The sequence below is a fragment of the Hyperolius riggenbachi genome, chromosome 12 (genome assembly GCF_040937935.1).
Source record: "Hyperolius riggenbachi isolate aHypRig1 chromosome 12, aHypRig1.pri, whole genome shotgun sequence".
Taxonomy (NCBI): Eukaryota; Metazoa; Chordata; class Amphibia; order Anura; family Hyperoliidae; genus Hyperolius; species Hyperolius riggenbachi.
This window is the reverse complement of record NC_090657.1, coordinates 129,836,734-129,855,650: the sequence shown is the minus strand read 5'-3', so window position 1 is coordinate 129,855,650 and position 18,917 is coordinate 129,836,734. Positions and strand designations below refer to the sequence as shown.

The window sequence follows — 18,917 nt, the reverse complement described above, 5'->3', positions numbered from 1 at the left end:
TACCTGTCAGTTCTTGGCCCACATTAAGCATATTATAAATTTTTGAGAGGGAGCCCCTACTTCGTCCCTCTTCCATACATAGTTTCTCAAACGGAGTCAGTTCTCTAGAAAAATCGCCTCTTGTACCTTGTGTCATAAGGAATGATCTAAATTGTAGAATACTCCACTGTTCCATTTTACGGCTCGATATATCTTCAAAGAACCTATCCAGAGGCTCCCACTCACCTTGCTTCACTAGCATCTTTGCTCTTAGTGGGCACTGTCCCCTCCATGACCCATAAGTTTTCTTCTGGCATCCCTGTCCAAAATCTGGGTTGTCCAAGACCGGTAAGAGCGGTGAAGGCTGATCAATCAGCTGGATCTTCCGCCTATATAAATATAGCGTTTTTAATGCATTCTGTAGGAAGCATCCTGCTGGGTGCGTATTACTTACCTTTCTATTCAGCCAAGGCAACCCTGTCAAGGGTGTATTCACCAGGAGCTGTTCCATTTCAATTAAAATTTTTTCTCTTATTTTTATGCCAATCTAAAATTCTATTTAGGGAGGCCGCTGCATGGTATAACTGCGGATTCGGGACTGCCAGTCCCCCTTTCTCCTTGGGCTGGGTCATTAGCTTATATTTCATGCGTGGTGGCTTGGAGTACCAGATAAATCTCAAAAATTCCCTCCACAACTGGGAGAAATAGTAAGCGGGGACTGCAATAGGTAGTGATTGAAAGATATATATCAGTCTCGGCATCACGTTCATTTGAAGTATACTGATCCTTCCAAACCATGAGAATTCCGGTCTATTCCATCTACTCAGATCTCTTTTTACCTCTAGCGCTATGTCCTTATAATTACTCCGATATGAAATATGTACATCTGGTGATATATTTATCCCTAGGTACCTTAATGTAGGTGAAACCCATTTAATAGGGAAGTTTTCTTTTAATTGCTCAATCTCTTTCTGTTCCATCGCTATTCCTAAGGCCTCACATTTCTCCCAATTAATTTTAAATCTAGAAAGATATCTATATCTATTAAATTCCGTCAGCAAGCATGGTAATGACACTCTCGGATTTGGCAGGAAAAATAGGAGGTCATCTGCAAAACCTGCCACTTTATGCGTCCTATCCCCCAATACCAGCCCCCCTATGTCCACATTTGCTCTTACCCTCCTCAAAAATGGCTCTAGCGTCAGCACAAATATTAGTGGAGAGAGGGGACAGCCCTGTCGGCTTCCATTAAATATCTGGAAATGCCCCGATAGAGTGCCCATTTACTTTTATTCTGGCCATCGGGGTAGAATATAAAGCCAATATCCGACTCAGCATCTTCTCCCCCAAGCCTATATACAATATTATAAACCCCCTCATGTTTACAAATTGAAAGGTTCTAGAGGCATTGAGGAAATTCTACCTTCAAAGGTTCTAAAATGTTTTGAAGATTATTATCGAAAACTTCTGGGCACAGAAATCTCATCCAATGTTGCTGAACTTAAATCATGGTTGAACACTCTTCATTTACCTACTCTGACAGCTGAGCAACTAAGTTCCCTTAATACCCCGATTACAACTACGGAAGTTCTGGCTTCCATTAAATCTCTTAAATCCTCCACCGCTCCAGGTCCGGATGGGTTCTTCGGATGGGTTCTCTCCCTTGTATTATAAGAAGTTTGCCAATATTTTATCGTTTCCTTTAACCTCTACGTTCAATACTATACTCAAGGGTGACAAACTCCCGGCTGAAATGCTCATGGCCAACATGACCCTGATCCCTAAACCAGATGCTGACCACTCTTCTCCTGCAGGCTATCGACCTATCTCTATTCTTAATAACGACATTAAACTATTTGCAAACATTTTGGCTCTCAGACTGGGCTCCATGGTGGGTGACCTTGTAGATCCTACTCAAACAGGGTTTATCCCTGGCAGACCAGGCTCTCATGTTAGACTGGCAGCTAATATTCTTCAAGATGCTGAACTCAAGAAGTCCAGATTTTTGATGCTAGGTCTTGATATAAGTAAGGCATTTGATTCGGTGGGATGGCAATATTTAACTACTGCTTTAGAAGGTTTTGGCCTGTCTGGCTCTATAATTACTGCTGTTTCAGCTTTGTATGATTCCCCGTCCACTGTCATACGCATTCCTGGAGCTTCTTCTGCTCCTATTCGTCTCCAACGGGGCACCCATCAGGGATGCCCTCTCTCCCCACTACTATTTGCACTCGCGTTAGAGCCTCTAGCGTTAGAGCCTCTAGCAGTGGCGATTAGATGACACCCTGTTATACACGGGTATGGTACAGACAATGTGAAATTGACTATATGCTGAAGACGCTCTCCTGTTCTTGACCAGACTTTTGACATCTTTACCTACTTTGTTTCAGCTGTTAGATCTCTTTGCCAATTTCTCAGGTTTAAAGGTTAACCCATCCAAGTCCACAGCCCTTCCGATTAATTTATATCCTCAAACGATCAATTGGTTAGACTCAAATTACGGTTTTAAATGGAGTAGATCCAAATTTAAATACCTGGGAATCTTTCTCACACCTTGCTATGGGGATCTGTATGGTGTCAACTTCACACATGTGACTAATACCATTACTCAACTTTTAAAATCTTGGTCTTCATATCGGGTCTCATGGCTCAGAAGATGCATAGCATGCAAAATGATCATTCTTCCTAAATTATTATACCTGTTCCGTATGCTTCCAATAACATTAGCTAAAAAATCCTTGTCCAAACTACAATCTCAAAGTAACAAATTTGTTTGGGATGGCAAACCAGCGAGAATTCAAGCTCAAGTCCTTTACAGACCCCCCCCCCCCCCCCCCCCCCTTGCAAGGTGGCATTGGATTACCTAGTTTATGGCATTATTATCTAGCCTCCAAACTCAATCAAATTTTAGACTGAAGCATAGCTTCTAACCCTCCTGTCTGGTATCGACTCGAGTCTACCTCAATTTTTCCTTTTCATTTATCCTCATTGGTTACAGTTGTATCTAAAAGAGATATCGCAGACCTCAATGGCAAGAACAGGATTGTGTCATCAGCCAGGTTGTGGATTTCAGTGGCCACTCCATACAAACTCATGACCTTTCCCTCCTCCAGGATTTCTATTTTCGGCAATCCTTGATTCGTTCCTGCCTTTAGGAGCCCACAGATGTTTTCCTGGTGGAGGGATAAAGGCCTTTTTACGGCCAACAAATGTTGGATCAGGGATGTCTCAGTCACATTTAATATGCTTCGATTTGGACAAGATGCTCCCCTGGAAGAGGCATTCAGATTCTGTCAAATTAAACATTATTTATCATCCATTTTTCCCTCATTCCCAGTGTATGACCCCACGAAGTTCGAATCACTATATTTTGAATTTTCCCGACGCAAGGGCCTAATTTCTTTATTGTACACTTTGCTGTTTGGTCTTGAGGATAAAGAGAAAATGTCATACATGAGGGCCTGGCAAGGGCGTAGGGCCCGTGGTCGCAGCGGTCGCCTTGGCGACCGGCCCGGCTCCTGAGGAGGCGGGGAGGGGCCCGGGGGGCCCATCTCCGTTTGGAGGGCCATGCGCCCGTTCGCGCTGGTAGGAGGGAACCGCAGCCGCGGGGAGGGCAGCCCGACCTCTTCCTCCCTTCCTCTCCCCGGGGCCCCCCCTCAGATGCAGAGTAAGCGGCGAACGGAAGCGCTATAGGCAGAACTCACCTCCCTGCGTTCCACTCGCCGCTGATCTCCTCTCTGGGTGGCTCTGCATAGATGTTGTTACACACGCAGCTTCCGGCTAAACAGGAAGCTGCGAGTGTAAGCATCTATGCAGAGCCAGCCAGAGAGGAGATCAGCGGCGATTGGAACCAGGGAAGGAGGTGAGTTCTGCCTATAGCGCTTCCGTTAGCCGCTTACTCTGCATCTGAGGGGGGCCCCGGGGAGAGGAAGGGAGGGAGAGGTCGGGCTGCCCTCCCCGCGGCTGCGGTCCCCCCCTCCATTATGGGGACGGGCAGCTACCTAATCTATCCTGGGGGGCAGCTACCTAATCTATCCTGGGGGGCACCTACCTAATCTAACCTATACTGGGGGGCAGCTACCTAATCTATCCTGGGGGCAGCTACCTAATCTATCCTGGGGGGCACCTACCTAATCTATCCTGGGGGGCACCTACCTAATCTAACCTATACTGGGGGGCAGCTACCTAATCTATCCTGGGGGGCACCTACCTAATCTATCCTGGGGGGCACCTACCTAATCTAACCTAATCCTGGGGGGCAGCTACCTAATCTAACCTATACTGGGGGGCACCTACCTAATCTATCCTGGGGGCAGCTACCTAATCTATCCTGGGGGGCACCTACCTAATCTAACCTAATCCTGGGGGGCAGCTACCTAATCTAACCTATACTGGGGGGCAGCTACCTAATCTATCCTGGGGGGCAGCTACCTAATCTATTCTGGGGGGCAGCTACCTAATCTAACCTATACTGGGAGGCACCTACCTAATCTATCCTGGGGGAAGCTACCTAATCTATCCTGGGGGGCAGCTACCTAATCTAACCTAATCCTGGGGGGCAGCTACCTAATCTATCCTGGGGGGCAGCTACCTAATCTAACCTAATCCTGGGGGGCAGCTACCTAATCTATCCTGGGGGGCACCTACCTATTCTAACCTAATCCTGGGGGGCAGCTATCTAATCTATCCTGGGGGGCAGCTACCTAATCTATCCTGGGGGGAAGCTACCTAATCTATCCTGGGGGGCAGCTACCTCATCTAACCTATACTGGGGGGCACCTACCTAATCTATCCTGGGGGCAGCTACCTAATCTATCCTGGGGGGCAGCTACCTAATCTAACCTATACTGGGGGGCAGCTACCTAATCTAACCTATACTAGGGGGCACCGACCTAATTAATTTATACTGAGGGCACCTACCTATCTAACCTATACTGGGGGCACTTACTTATCTAACCTGTATTGGGGGCACCTAGCTAGCCTATACAGGTGGCAACTAAACTGGCTACCTATATTGGAGGCACCTACCTAACTAACCTATACTGGGGGCACCTACCTATCTAACCTACGCTGGGGGCAACTATTCTGGCTACCTATATTAGAGGCACCCACCTAGCTAACCTGTACTGGGGGCACCTATCTATCTAACTTATACCGGCGGCGTCTGCCTATCTCACCTATACCGGGGGCAACTATACTGGCTTACCTATGCCTGACTACCTATACTGGGGGTACCTATAGCTGGCTATAGGGATTTTGATATGTGTGTGCATCCATCGGGTGTTGTCGGGGGAGGGGGGGCTGTTGTTGCCGGGGGGGGGCGCACATCCAGATTCCGCATCGGGGCCCAGAGGTTTGTAGCTACGCCACTGGGGCCTGGGAGCAGGATCTGGGAATCGCACTGATTGGTCTCTTATTTGGACTGCTGTCTCTGGGGTAGTCAAATCAAACATGATAAAAGATACTGCAATCAAGCTCATGTGTCGGTGGTATTATACATAGTTACATAGTTTTTTTGGTTGAAAAAAGACATACGTCCATCGAGTTCAACCAGTACAAAGTACATCTCCAGCCCGTCCCCCACATACCCCTGTTGATCCAGAGAAAGGCGAAAAAACCCCCACAAGGCATGGTCCAATTAGCCCCAAAAGGGAAAAATTCCTTCCTGACTCCAGATGGCAATCAGATAAAATCCCTGGATCAACATCATTAGGCATAACCTAGTAATTGTAGCTAGTGTTGGGCGAACAGTGTTCGCCACTGTTCGGGTTATGCAGAACATCACCCTGTTTGGGTGATGTTCGGGTAAAGAGCGCATGGCCGAACGTTACCCGAACGTTCGGCTAGCGCTGTGATTGGCCGAACGGGTCACGTGTAGTGTTGGGCGAACATCCAGATGTTCGGGTTCCGGCCGAACATGGCCGAACTCCGAACATAATGGAAGTCAATGGGGACCCGAACTTTCGTGCTTTGTAAAGCCTCCTTATATGCTACATACCCCAAATTTACAGGGTATGTGCACCTTGGGAGTGGGTACAAGAGGAAAAAAAAAATTAGCAAAAAGAGCTTATAGTTTTTGAGAAAATCGATTTTAAAGTTTCAAAGGGAAAACTGTCTTTTAAATGCGGGAAATGTCTGTTTTCTTTGCACAGGTAACATGCTTTTTGTCGGCATGCAGTCATAAATGTAATACATATAAGAGGTTCCAGGAAAAGGGACCGGTAACGCTAACCCAGCAGCAGCACACGTGATGGAACAGGAGGAGGGTGGCGCAGGAGGAGAAGGCCACGCTTTGAGACACAACAACCCAGGCCTTGCATGAGGACAAGAAGCGTGCGGATAGCAATTTGCATTTTGTCGCCATGCAGTCATAAATGTAATACAGATGAGAGGTTCAATAAACAGGGACCGGAAACGCTAACCCATCACAGATGTTCATTGTTCATGTTACTTGGTTGGGGTCCGGGAGTGTTGCGTAGTCGTTTCCAATCCAGGATTGATTCATTTTAATTTGAGTCAGACGGTCTGCATTTTCTGTGGAGAGGCGGATACGCCGCCGATCTGTGACGATGCCTCCGGCAGCACTGAAACAGCGTTCCGACATAACGCTGGCTGCCGGGCAAGCCAGCACCTCTATTGCGTACATTGCCAGTTTGTGCCAGGTGTCTAGCTTCGATACCCAATAGTTGAAGGGTGCAGATGGATTGTTCAACACAGCTACGCCATCTGACATGTAGTCCTTGACCATCTTCTCCAGGCGATCGGTGTTGGAGGTGGATCTACACGCTTGCTGTTCTGTGTGCTGCTGCATGGGTGTCAGAAAATTTTCCCACTCCAAGGACACTGCCGATACCATTCCCTTTTGGGCACTAGCTGCGGCTTGTGTTGTTTGCTGCCCTCCTGGTCGTCCTGGGTTTGCGGAAGTCAGTCTGTCGGCGTACAACTGGCTAGAGGAGGGGGAGGATGTTAATCTCCTCTCTAAAGTCCCCACAAGGGCCTGCTGGTATTCTTCCATTTTGACCTGTCTGGCTCTTTCTTCAAGCAGTTTTGGAACATTGTGTTTGTACCGTGGATCTAGAAGGGTATAAACCCAGTAATTGGTGTTGTCCAGAATGCGCACAATGCGTGGGTCGCGTTCAATGCAGTCCTAGGCCGAAGAGGTCATGGGGGATTTTACCAATTTTGGACCCCTGTAACTCTGGTTTGCAGAGATGTAGGGACCCCATCTTTGGAATCCAAGTCTAACAATATGTCTTCTACCTGCATGAGACATTTCGTGAGATTCAGACGTTGCTAACGGCCATGGCTGAGATTTATGTACGCCACCATCACTACCATTGAAATAGCCCAAATAAACAGGTTTTTGTGACCCTAGGCTATGACCTCTTCGGCCTAGGGGCCCGAAACTCACCAGTCATGTTCCCCCTAAGGGTCCCTACAATGCTAGAAAATTTGGTACTGCTGAGCCATTGCCCTTTGAAAAGATGTGAGATTTTGGAAAGTGAAATAGGGAGGCAATGAAATCCTATGGGGGATTTTACCAATTTTGGACCCCTGTAACTCTTGTTTGCAGAGATGTAGGGACCCCATCTTTGGAATCCAAGTCTAACAATATGTCTTCTACCTGCATGAGACATTTCGTGAGATTCAGACTTTGCTAACGGCCATTGCTGCGATTTATGTACGCCACCATCACTACCATTGAAATAGCCCAAATAAACAGGTTTTTGTGACCCTAGGCTATGACCTCTTTGGCCTAGGGGCCCGGAACTCACCAGTCATGTTCCCCCTAAGGGTCCCTACAATGCTAGAAAATTTGGTACTGCTGAGCCATTGCCCTTTGAAAAGATGTGAGATTTTGGAAAGTGAAATAGGGAGGCAATGAAATCCTATGGGGGATTTTACCAATTTTGGACCCCTGTAACTCTGGTTTGCAGAGATGTAGGGACCCCATCTTTGGAATCCAAGTCTAACAATATGTCTTCTACCTGCATGAGACATTTCGTGAAATTCAGACTTTGCTAACGGCCATTGCTGCGATTTATGTACGTCACCATCACTACCATTAAAATAGCCCAAATAAACAGGTTTTTGTGACCCTAGGCTATGACCTCTTCGGCCTAGGACTGCATTGAACGCGACCCACGCATTGTGCGCATTCTGGACAACACCAATTACTGGGTTTATACCCTTCTGGATCCACGGTACAAACACAATGTTCCAAAACTGCTTGAAGAAAGAGCCAGACAGGTCAAAATGGAAGAATACCAGCAGGCCCTTGTGGAGACTTTAGAGAGGAGATTGACATCCTCCCCCTCCTCTAGCCAGTTGTACGCTGACAGACTGACTTCCGCAAACCCAGGACGACCAGGAGGGCAGCAAACAACACAAGCCGCAGCTAGTGCCCAAAAGGGAATGGTATCGGCAGTGTCCTTGGAGTGGGAAAATTTTCTGACACCCATGCAGCAGCACACAGAACAGCAAGCGTGCAGATCCACCTCCAACACCGATCGCCTGGAGAAGATGGTCAAGGACTACATGTCAGATGGCGTAGCTGTGTTGAACAATCCATCTGCACCCTTCAACTATTGGGTATCGAAGCTAGACACCTGGCACAAACTGGCAATGTACGCAATAGAGGTGCTGGCTTGCCCGGCAGCCAGCGTTATGTCGGAACGCTGTTTCAGTGCTGCCGGAGGCATCGTCACAGATCGGCGGCGTATCCGCCTCTCCACAGAAAATGCAGACCGTCTGACTCAAATTAAAATGAATCAATCCTGGATTGGAAACGACTACGCAACACTCCCGGACCCCAACCAAGTAACATGAACAATGAACATCTGTGATGGGTTAGCGTTTCCGGTCCCTGTTTATTGAACCTCTCATCTGTATTACATTTATGACTGCATGGCGACAAAATGCAAATTGCTATCCGCACGCTTCTTGTCCTCATGCAAGGCCTGGGTTGTTGTGTCTCAAAGCGTGGCCTTCTCCTCCTGCGCCACCCTCCTCCTGTTCCATCACGTGTGCTGCTGCTGGGTTAGCGTTACCGGTCCCTTTTCCTGGAACCTCTTATATGTATTACATTTATGACTGCATGCCGACAAAAAGCATGTTACCTGTGCAAAGAAAACAGACATTTCCCGCATTTAAAAGACAGTTTTCCCTTTGAAACTTTAAAATCGATTTTCTCAAAAACTATAAGCTCTTTTCGCTAATTTTTTTTCCTCTTGTACCCACTCCCAAGGTGCACATACCCTGTAAATTTGGGGTATGTAGCATGTAAGGAGGCTTTACAAAGCACAAAAGTTCGGGTCCCCATTGACTTCCATTATGTTCGGAGTTCGGGTCGAACACCCGAACATCGCGGCCATGTTCGGCCCGAACATCTAGATGTTCGCCCAACACTAATTGCAGCCATGGATGTCTTTCAACGCAAGGAAAGCATCTAAGCCCCCTTTAAATGCAACTAAAATTCATAAAATCTACCCCTCAGTCCCCTCGACTTGCTTTCGAGGTTGCAATATGGAAGGAACAATGATGCATGTTTTTTGGGAATGCCCCATTGCGCAGTGGTTTTTTGGATTCATGGAAAACTTTGATACGTGAGGTGTTTGGCTTTCCGGTTTCCTTGGCTGCTCCCCAGGCCCTCTTGTATATATCCAACGACGATGTTCCAGGAAGATTTAGATCTCTATATAGATATATGCTACTGGCCGCTCACTGGTCAATTGCCTTCAAATGGAAATCCACAGATCTAGAGTTAGCAATGGTCGCCCAGCGCCTACACCTAATGATGTTGATGGATCGTGTGTATTACTACAGTATTGAGAATATGCGGAGATTTTACCTTATCTGGGATATTTGGAAAGCATACAGGCGACTTTAGTTCCCCCGGGACATTAGTGTGTATAGCTTATCTGGTAGCACACAGACCTTTTGATACTCAGGACTCTTGTATTTTGTTATACTAGGTTGCTTCTTTCCTTCTTTCTTTTCTTTTTTCTTTTTGCTCTCAGCTTTCCTTCTTTTCTACTACATATAGTAAAGAGAGCACTATGATATCATCACAGAGACTCAAGATATGGACTGATCCCTGGGATCTCAGCCGGAGGTACTCCTGTGCCCCATTTCCAAGGTTGAGCGGTCCAGCTCTCTGGACTATGCTCTCAGGTCATCTTTCTTTTTCGCATGTGGTAGTAACACATTTGTATTAGCTTTTTGTGTTCACATTTGTCAATTGCAATTGATATGTTATTTATCTTGCTACTTTAAGCACTTTTGTATTTGATAATCTGTTCAATAAAGTTCTTTAATAATAAAAAAAAAACAACCCACTGATGGGTGATTTCTGCTGCACATTGATTGGAACTGATAAACCATACTTTTCTCAGTTGGTTAGTGATCGCATCAGCTGGTAAATATTGGTCCTACACTTGCTGCAATGTGAATGTGTGGCAAAATTATGTATCCAGGAACCTGAGGAACTAGACAAGGTTTTCACTTTTCCGATCACAAGGTAGAAAGACCAAATTAAAATGCATTTCATGATTGTACCTCATGTGGAGCACCTTTAAACACGCTGGCTGACTGGTAAATTGTCTCAGTCCAGAGTCTGATATCCTCGCATTCCAACTCCTCTGGAGTCCGGTAAAGAGCTTTGGGGACAAGCCCACCCTCTGAAACTTCACACTGAAAAAAAACAAAGTTATATACTTAACCATCACTACCATGGAGGAGTATACTAGATGCAAGATTGAGTTGGTATTCAAGCTAACGAGCGAAAACAAGAGAAAATATAGATCGAATTTTCAATAATGTATCTAGACAAGCAGGGCACGTTGGTGTGTGCTATTGCAGCAAGTGCAACCTTACACAGAGTGATTAACCACTTTGCCCTCCTTGACGTATAAAAACGTCAAGGAGGACATGCGCGCAATACACAAATATTTCCCCAAATAAAACACTATTTACATCCCACCCTCCCAAAAATACCCACATAAAATGTTTAATAATAAAAAAAAAACATTACAATAAAAAACAACAACACGAGACTTCCGGTTCCGGCGCCTGGATGGAAGGAGGCTGACTCAGGAGCTCCGCTAGCCGAGTCCGCAGCCAGTGATCCGCAGAGCCTACACAGCGCCCCCGCTCCTTGGCAAACTTCTCTGGAAGCCACCCAGACTCGCCAGCCGCCAACCGCCCGTCTCATGGACCGCTATCTTACGCGGTCCACAACAAAACAGGCCCCAGCCGTGGAAGAAGCCGCTCCCAACATGGCCGCCGCCCCTCCTCCCCGGCAGCATGAACAACCGCAGTCTCCCGTGATGGACCATGAGTCCCAGCACCCACAAGCCTCCGAACATCCAGAGGACTCTCAGATGCCAAACCAAGGTGAGAGAGGACAGGGGGGCATTGACTATCAGCAACTGGCCGCGGCGGTGGTGGAGAGGCTGGCGCCAGAGCTGCACTCAGTTATACAGGCAGCCATAGATCATTCACTGGGGGAAATAAAGCACAGACTGCAGTCCCATGATCAGCGGTTAGATCAAGCTGAAACTCGCATACAAAAGTTAGAGGAGGAAAGAGCCAACGAGGAGAAAGGAAATAAAAAGATGCAAGCAGAACATAAGCAAATGCAGGAAAAGCTGCAGGATCTGGAAAACCGCTCACGACGCAACAATCTCAGAGTAGTGGGCCTCCCTGAGTCCATGACAGCCCAAGCTCTGCGAGATTTTTGTGCTTCCACACTCCCCAAAATGCTTGGCTTTAAAAGAGGATGCAAAGTGGAACGTGCACACAGAGTGGGACCCCCACGATCCCCCTCAGATAAACGCCCTCCACGCCAAGTTCTTGCTCGATACCTAGACTTTGCAGAAAAAAACGAGCTACTGAGATCATACAGGGAGCTAGATCACCCCTTGGAGCATCAAAATACCCAGATCCGAATATTCAACGACTATTCGGTTGAAGTCTCTAAGAAACGCCAGGCTTTTAACCCAGCATGCGCATTATGCATTGAAAAAAAATGGAAGTTTGCTTTACAATATCCAGCTATATTGAGAGTTACAGATGACACTGAGGAAACTCATGTATTTCATTCAGTCACTGAGGCCCTTACTTTTCTACGCAAAGACAATGCTGATCCGGACTGATCCTGTGAGCTCTTTTTTTCTGTTCACTACAATGTTCAAATTTAACAGGCAGGGGGCGCTGCCACACTGTAGTTTGCTCACCCTTCAAAATTTCAGAAGTCATGTTGACTTTTTTTTTTCTTTTTTCACATAGCTCAGAGTCTGTTTTCTCTCGCTAAAAACTTTCTAGATCGATTGGAGGTTCGAGCTCTATAATATTATCTACAGATAAGGATAGGACGTTGGCCGGAATATCGGCATGGAGCAAAGAAGAAAGGATGACGTCCAGGGTAGAAGTGAAGTCACGTAGCTATGTTCTTTGTTGCTTTTTTTTTTGTGTGTTTTTTTTATTGTTTTCTTTTTTTCCTCGAAAGGCATTGACATCACCCCTGACAGTGAAGCCATGGAGTAGTTTAACTCCTGCATGTCAATCTCTGCTGAGAGGGGAAGGGGTTAGGGATGAAGGGAGGGAAACTTTGGGAGGGTTCTGTCACCTCGGAAATGAGAGCATTTTCAAATCAATTCGTATATGTATACTGTCATCCGGCCTGATCCATGGTACAACTCCCCCATGACGCTGAATGTTACATCCTGGAATGTCAAGGGCTTACGCTCTCCAGGGAAGCGCTCTATAGTGCTTCGCCACCTTAAAAAGATAAAAACGGACATAGCAATGCTCCAAGAATGTCACCTAGCACAGGACCAGTTTAAATACATGGCCAAATCATGGGTGGGACAAGTCTTTGGTTCCCCAGCCCAGGGACGTAAAGCTGGAGCGCTAATTCTACTTCATAAATCCCTGCAGGGACAAATTGTGAATCACAAGTCAGACGATGGGGGAAGGTGGATATGGATCAGGCTGCGTTTGGCTGGGGAGGAATTGGTTCTCTTTAATGTATATGCCCCAAATGAGGAAGATAAATCATTCTATAATGAAGTTAAAAGAGAGGTGTTGATACTGGGGGAAGCTAAAATAATACAAGGGGGAGACTTTAATGCCATCATGAACACTTATGAAGATAGATCCAAGAGAGTTCCAGCGAGTAAACTCACTACCTCCAAATCATTGATCCTGAACGATTATATAGACTCCACGTCCCTTTGCGATAGCTGGAGAGTATTACACCCAGATAGTGAAGAGTTCACTTTCCACTCTAACCCCCATGATACCTGGTCTCGCTTGGACTACCTCTTTGTTACACCCTCAGCTCTATCACAGATAACACGAACAGAGATCCTAGATCTAGTGATTTCTGACCATGCCCCCATACAATTAACATACTCTCCCACAATCCCCAGGGGCACTGACATCATCTGGCGTTTTCCATCTTATCTTTATGAGGACGAGGGTTTCACTCAACTGCTTTTACAGTGGTGGTTGGAATATAAGGATGATAATGCTTTACACGCTAAAGATATCTTCTTATTTTGGGAAGCGGCCAAACCCACGCTCAGAGGGAGAGTAATTAGTTATGTGGCAGGCAAAAAAAAGAAATCCCACGAATCGTATATATCATCTATGGCGGAACTGCGTTCTGCTCACAAAAAATTCCTTAGCAATCCCACCCCGGAATCACGGTTACAATGGTTCACAGCCAAAAAGAAATCTGACACAGATTTTAAGATCAGAGAAAGGTATCTAAAATCCTACAGGGACCTATACTACTATAAATTCGGTAATAAGATGGGGAATCTCCTCTCAAGAATAGCGAGACCACCTCAACTGACCACAGTTATTACCAGCCTTAAATCCCCTTCAGGCCAAATTCTAAACGACCCCAAATCCATAAATACCGCCTTTAGCAACTTCTATAAAAGCTTGTATAAGCAAACCCAAAGCCATAACTCAGAGAATCCCATCCCTCCCTGGTTTGATAAACTATCTATACCAACTCTTTCGGAGGAAGATCTTTCCTTCTTAAATGCAACCATCACCCCAGACGAAGTTAAAGGCACAATCAAAGCTTTATCTAATAAAAAAGCTCCGGGCCCAGACGGGTTTACCCCGGAGTTTTATAAAATACTGAAGCAGGAATTGGCACCATATCTTGCCTCCCTATTCAACAAGATCTTAGAACTGGGGCAATATCCTTCGACAGCGAACATGGCCTATATCAAACTGATCCCAAAACCAGGTAAAGATTTGCTAGACCCTGGCTCCTACCGACCCATCTCTCTAATAAATCAAGACCTCAAAATTTTATCAAAAATAATGGCTGACAGGTTGGCAGACCTGCTCCCCAAACTGGTGAGCCCTAACCAGGTGGGGTTTGTACGACAACGATCTGCTATAGCTAATATTCGTAAAGTTCTGATAGCCCAAGATCACGTGAGAGCCTATCCTAAATCGTGTAGCACCTATGCGCTACTGCTGATCGACGCGGAAAAGGCCTTTGATAATGTTAACTGGGACTGGCTGGAGAAAATTCTAGACAAAATGAATTTCCAGGGGGGCATTAGACGACTACTTAAAGCAATGCATATCAACCCGAAGGCGCGGATATATACCCCGGGATTCCTATCAGACGAAGTTGCGCTTGAAAAGGGAACTAGACAAGGCTGCCCTTTGTCTCCCCTCCTGTTTAACTTAGCACTGGAACCTCTAACCCAGATGCTTAACCAAAATATAGATGGGATGGAAATAGGGGACGCAGTGATCTCTCAGGCCATGTTCGCTGACGATATCCTACTATTTTTGAGGAACCCGGAGTCCCAGCTTGAAAAGGCTTTTGACATCATTCAAGAAGTGGGATCATTTAGCGGATTCAAAGTTAATATTACTAAATGTGAACTGTTATACCTTTCTCCCTGTGCACCCAAACACACTTTGTCACATCTTCCTGTCAAACTTAGCTCAGTGATTACGTATCTAGGCATCAAGATACATAAGGACCCGAATTTGCTATATTCCCTGAACTATGCCCCACTAATTGCAAGCTTAAAAAGGCAACTAATCAGCTGGGAGAATTTGCCTATCAATCTCCCCGGAAGAGCTGCTTTAATCAAATCGATCACTTTTGGTAGGTTGCTATATCCACTACAGACAATTCCTCTGCTGTTAAAACATACAGATATACAAGACATAAATAGAGCCCTGACTAGATTCCTATGGAAAAATAAAAAGCCGAGGATAGCACTCTCGAAATTGACACTTCCTAGACTATGGGGGGGCCTAGCAATCCCAGACATTCGGCGATATAACCTAGCATGTCTGAGTAGACATATCAGAGACTGGCTGAACAAGACCAGCAATCATTCAAATTATTACTTAGAAGCATCTTTCTCTGACCCATGGTCGCTGCCTGGTCTTCTCCATACCACACAAAAATATATGCCCCCAAAACTCAAAACCAGTAGAGTAATTAGAGACACAGTGATGGCCTGGAGAGCCCTTAGGAAGGTTTTCTATGTACCCCAGCAAATATCTAAGTACATGCCATTATGGGGTCTCCCAAGCTTCTCAGCCAGTTTGGCTCACGGGGGTTTTCTAACCTGGAAAGAGAAAGGAATTGAATGTCTGGGACATCTCTGTGATATGCGCAGGGGGAGGCTGTTGACATTTCCCGAGATTAGAGCAAAATTTGGGATACCTAGAGGCCACTTTTTATACCTCGGACAACTACAATCATACATAAGAAGCAAAGTAAAAGATTTGTCAGTGGTAGCCTGCCTGGACTCCTTTGATAAGTTTATTTCCCCTCACCGCCCTCAATTATCTTTATCAGAAATTCACGCTAGACTACAAGAAATTAACTTGGAGACCAAAGCTCAGAATAATTTCATTAAATGGAAAAAAGACATAACATGTGAAAACCTAGAAAAAAAAATATTGGCAGGATATAGAGTGATCCACAACATAGTACCGGGGGAAACATGGAGGGAATCACAGCTTAAATTGATCCACAGGGCCAAATTTGCCTTTAACATAAAGTATCAAACCCCTCCTGCGCATTACTCACCGAGGTGTCCCAAATGCTCCCTGCAAAATGCGGATTTGTTCCATTGTTTGTATTCCTGTCCGTCAATAGTAAAATTTTGGGATGAGATCTTGGTATATATCAAACGGGTATGTAACCTAAATTTGACTCCATGCCCGCTTATGCTTCTGTTCAACTATGTGGAATCCGACAAGACAGATCCTAATGCAAAAAATAGCCAGAACTTTAATAAGTTAGCACATCTGATCATTATCGCTTCTCGAAAAGTGATCTTCAACAGATGGATCTATCCAAGCGTCCCTACTGTGTGGGACACACAAGAAGAACTCCAGCATCTTTTCAACCAAGACAGGCTTGAGTCAATCATCCATAAGGATAAGAAAACAGCTAGTTTCTTCAAGAAATGGAAAGGATTTATCCTGGCAACATTTACAAAAGACGAGATAGGATCTTTAATGGAACATTTTAAATATACCAAATGGTACCTCACGGAGCATCTGAAGGGATCTCTAGGCCGCCTTGATATTACATAAAGGCCAAAATGGCAAATGATCTGCTCTCAGAGGTGACAGAAGGGGGGGGGGGGGGTTAAGGGGGTTTCTAAGGTAAGGGAAGGGTAGGGAGGGGCGACAGGAAATAGAGCTAAGAACAATGCTGTAATTAAAGAATGTACATACGTTTATTATGTGAGATGCCTATACGTGATACACAATCTTGTAACGGACATTTATTTTACAGCTGTAATGTATCTTTTCCTGTCAGAACATATGCTGGGTTCAAAATAAAAATGTTGTTTAAAAAAAAAAAAAAAAAAACAACAACACAAATATTTACCTAAGGGTCTAAACTTTTTAAATATCTATGTAAAGATGAAATATTTCTATTTTTTTTTTTTTATAAGCTTGTAAATAGTGATGGAGGCAAAACGGAAAAAAGGCTCTTATTTCTAAATAAAATATTGTCGCCATACATTGTGATAGGGACACTATTTAAACGGTGAAATAACCATGACAAATGGGCAAATACAATACGTGGGTTTTAATTATGGAGGAATGTATTATTTTAAAACTATAATGGTCGAAAACTGAGAAATGATGAATTTTTTCAGTTTTTTTCTTATTCTTACTGTTAAAATGCATTTACAGTAAAGGTGGCCATACACTGGTCGATTTGCCATCAGATTCGACCAACAGATAGATCCCTCTCTAATCGAATCTGCTCAGAGAGGGATTGTATGGCCACCTTTACTGCAAACAGATTGTGAATCGATTTCAGCCTGAAACCGATCACAATCTGTGGAGCTGCCGCCCCCCCCCCCCCTGCATACATTACTTGTTCCGGCCGGCGCGAGTCCCCTGGTCCCCGCTGTCTCTTCTCCGCTCCGGGCTCCAGACCGTTCCTGCAGCTACTGAACTTCCTGTCCAGGGGAAGTTTAAACAGTAGTGGGCGCTCTACTGTTTAAACTTCCTGCCGGTAAAGGAAGTTCTGTGTAGCTGCAGGAACGGTCCGGAATCCAGCGGAGAAGAGACAGAGGGGACCAGGGGACTCGCGCCGGCCGGAACAGATAATGTATACCCGCTGTATTGCGTCGGTCATTCGAACGCCGCTATCGACCCACTCCCGACCCGCCGGCGATAGAGAAAAATCTTCCGCACGGATGGATCGGCGGGAATCGACGAGTCGAGAACGATAGATTTTTGACGGAAAACAATCGTTCTGTCAGCGGTGTGCGCAGCGATTTCACAGCCGATTCGATCACTGTGATCGAATCGGCCGTATATTGACGGGAAAATTGTTAGGTGCATGGGCCCCTTAAGGTAGCTCTTAGCAAAATGTACCTTCCAAAGAAAGACTAATTGGTGGCGGAAAAAACAAGATATAGATCAGTTCATTGTGATAAGTAGTGATAAAGTTATAGGCTAATGAATGGGAGGTGAACATTGGTCGGATGCATAAAGTGAAAACGACTGAGGGCTTAAGTGGTTAAGAGAGCAACAAGGAAGTAGCACATCACCTTTCTCCCGCTCACAGGAAAGTGGGGCAGGGGGACAAGACCGTGAAGGAATGGCATGTAAAATACATTGCATGCATGTCATGTACACGTTAAAAAACAACTAAATTCAAAATCAAGGCAACAGCCCATTGTGTAGTAAGCTTACAATTTAACGGTTTAAAGTTACCACTATTAAAAAGTATACCGTTCTATATAATGCTTAAAAGCCGAAATACTGAAGTGAACATTTCTGTGCAAAACCTGGGTTAGAACATTTTTCTTTCCAACTTGTTATCTATTTATTTTTTTGTTAAGAAAAAGTTTTACAAACACAGCAAAAAGGTAAAACAGCAATTCACAATAATATATGCTATTACAGATGAGGTAGAACATAACTGATCGTGTACAAGCAAATAAAAAAAACCTCAACATTACATAAAATATGCACAGCTTGCAAAGTTAGCAGGTAGCCATGATAAAGCATTACCAGTTCAAATAAAATGTAATGTCACATGATGGAAAAAGGCAATATTGGGTATCATTCATAAAGAGGCTGTCGGTAGTGCGGGAAAACACCGTTCTTCTCCGCAACCGGTAATTAAGACTTCTGGGTGGACATTCATGAAGAAGTTGCCTGTTGCGATACAAGTGCGGAGGTTTTCTGGAGGAAGCTGGCGGTAGCGTGGCGGAAGACATGCGGAAACATAAAAGCTGCCCGATTCCCTCCGTGCGCTCCTCTGCCTGATGCTGCTTGGGAGGTCCGTCCCATTCATTTACATGTAATCCACTCGCCTATCGCTACTGTCGAGCAAGCGGTATTTTCCTTCCAGATACCGCTTGCTCTAATGTTTATGAATGGATGTGTTTGTTACT

General features: G+C 45.3%; 1 protein-coding gene across 3 annotated transcripts in view; it reads right to left on the bottom strand.

Annotated features, from left to right (window-relative positions):
- SEC14L1 (SEC14 like lipid binding 1) overlaps positions 1 to 18,917 on the bottom strand; it is a 191,450-nt gene that overhangs the window by 87,265 nt on the left and 85,268 nt on the right. For all 3 annotated transcript variants that reach the window (XM_068262007.1, XM_068262006.1, XM_068262008.1), the window contains exon 8: positions 10,537 to 10,671. In XM_068262007.1, coding sequence (XP_068118108.1) covers positions 10,537 to 10,671 — 135 coding nt within the window. The remainder of the gene's footprint in view (positions 1 to 10,536; positions 10,672 to 18,917) is intronic.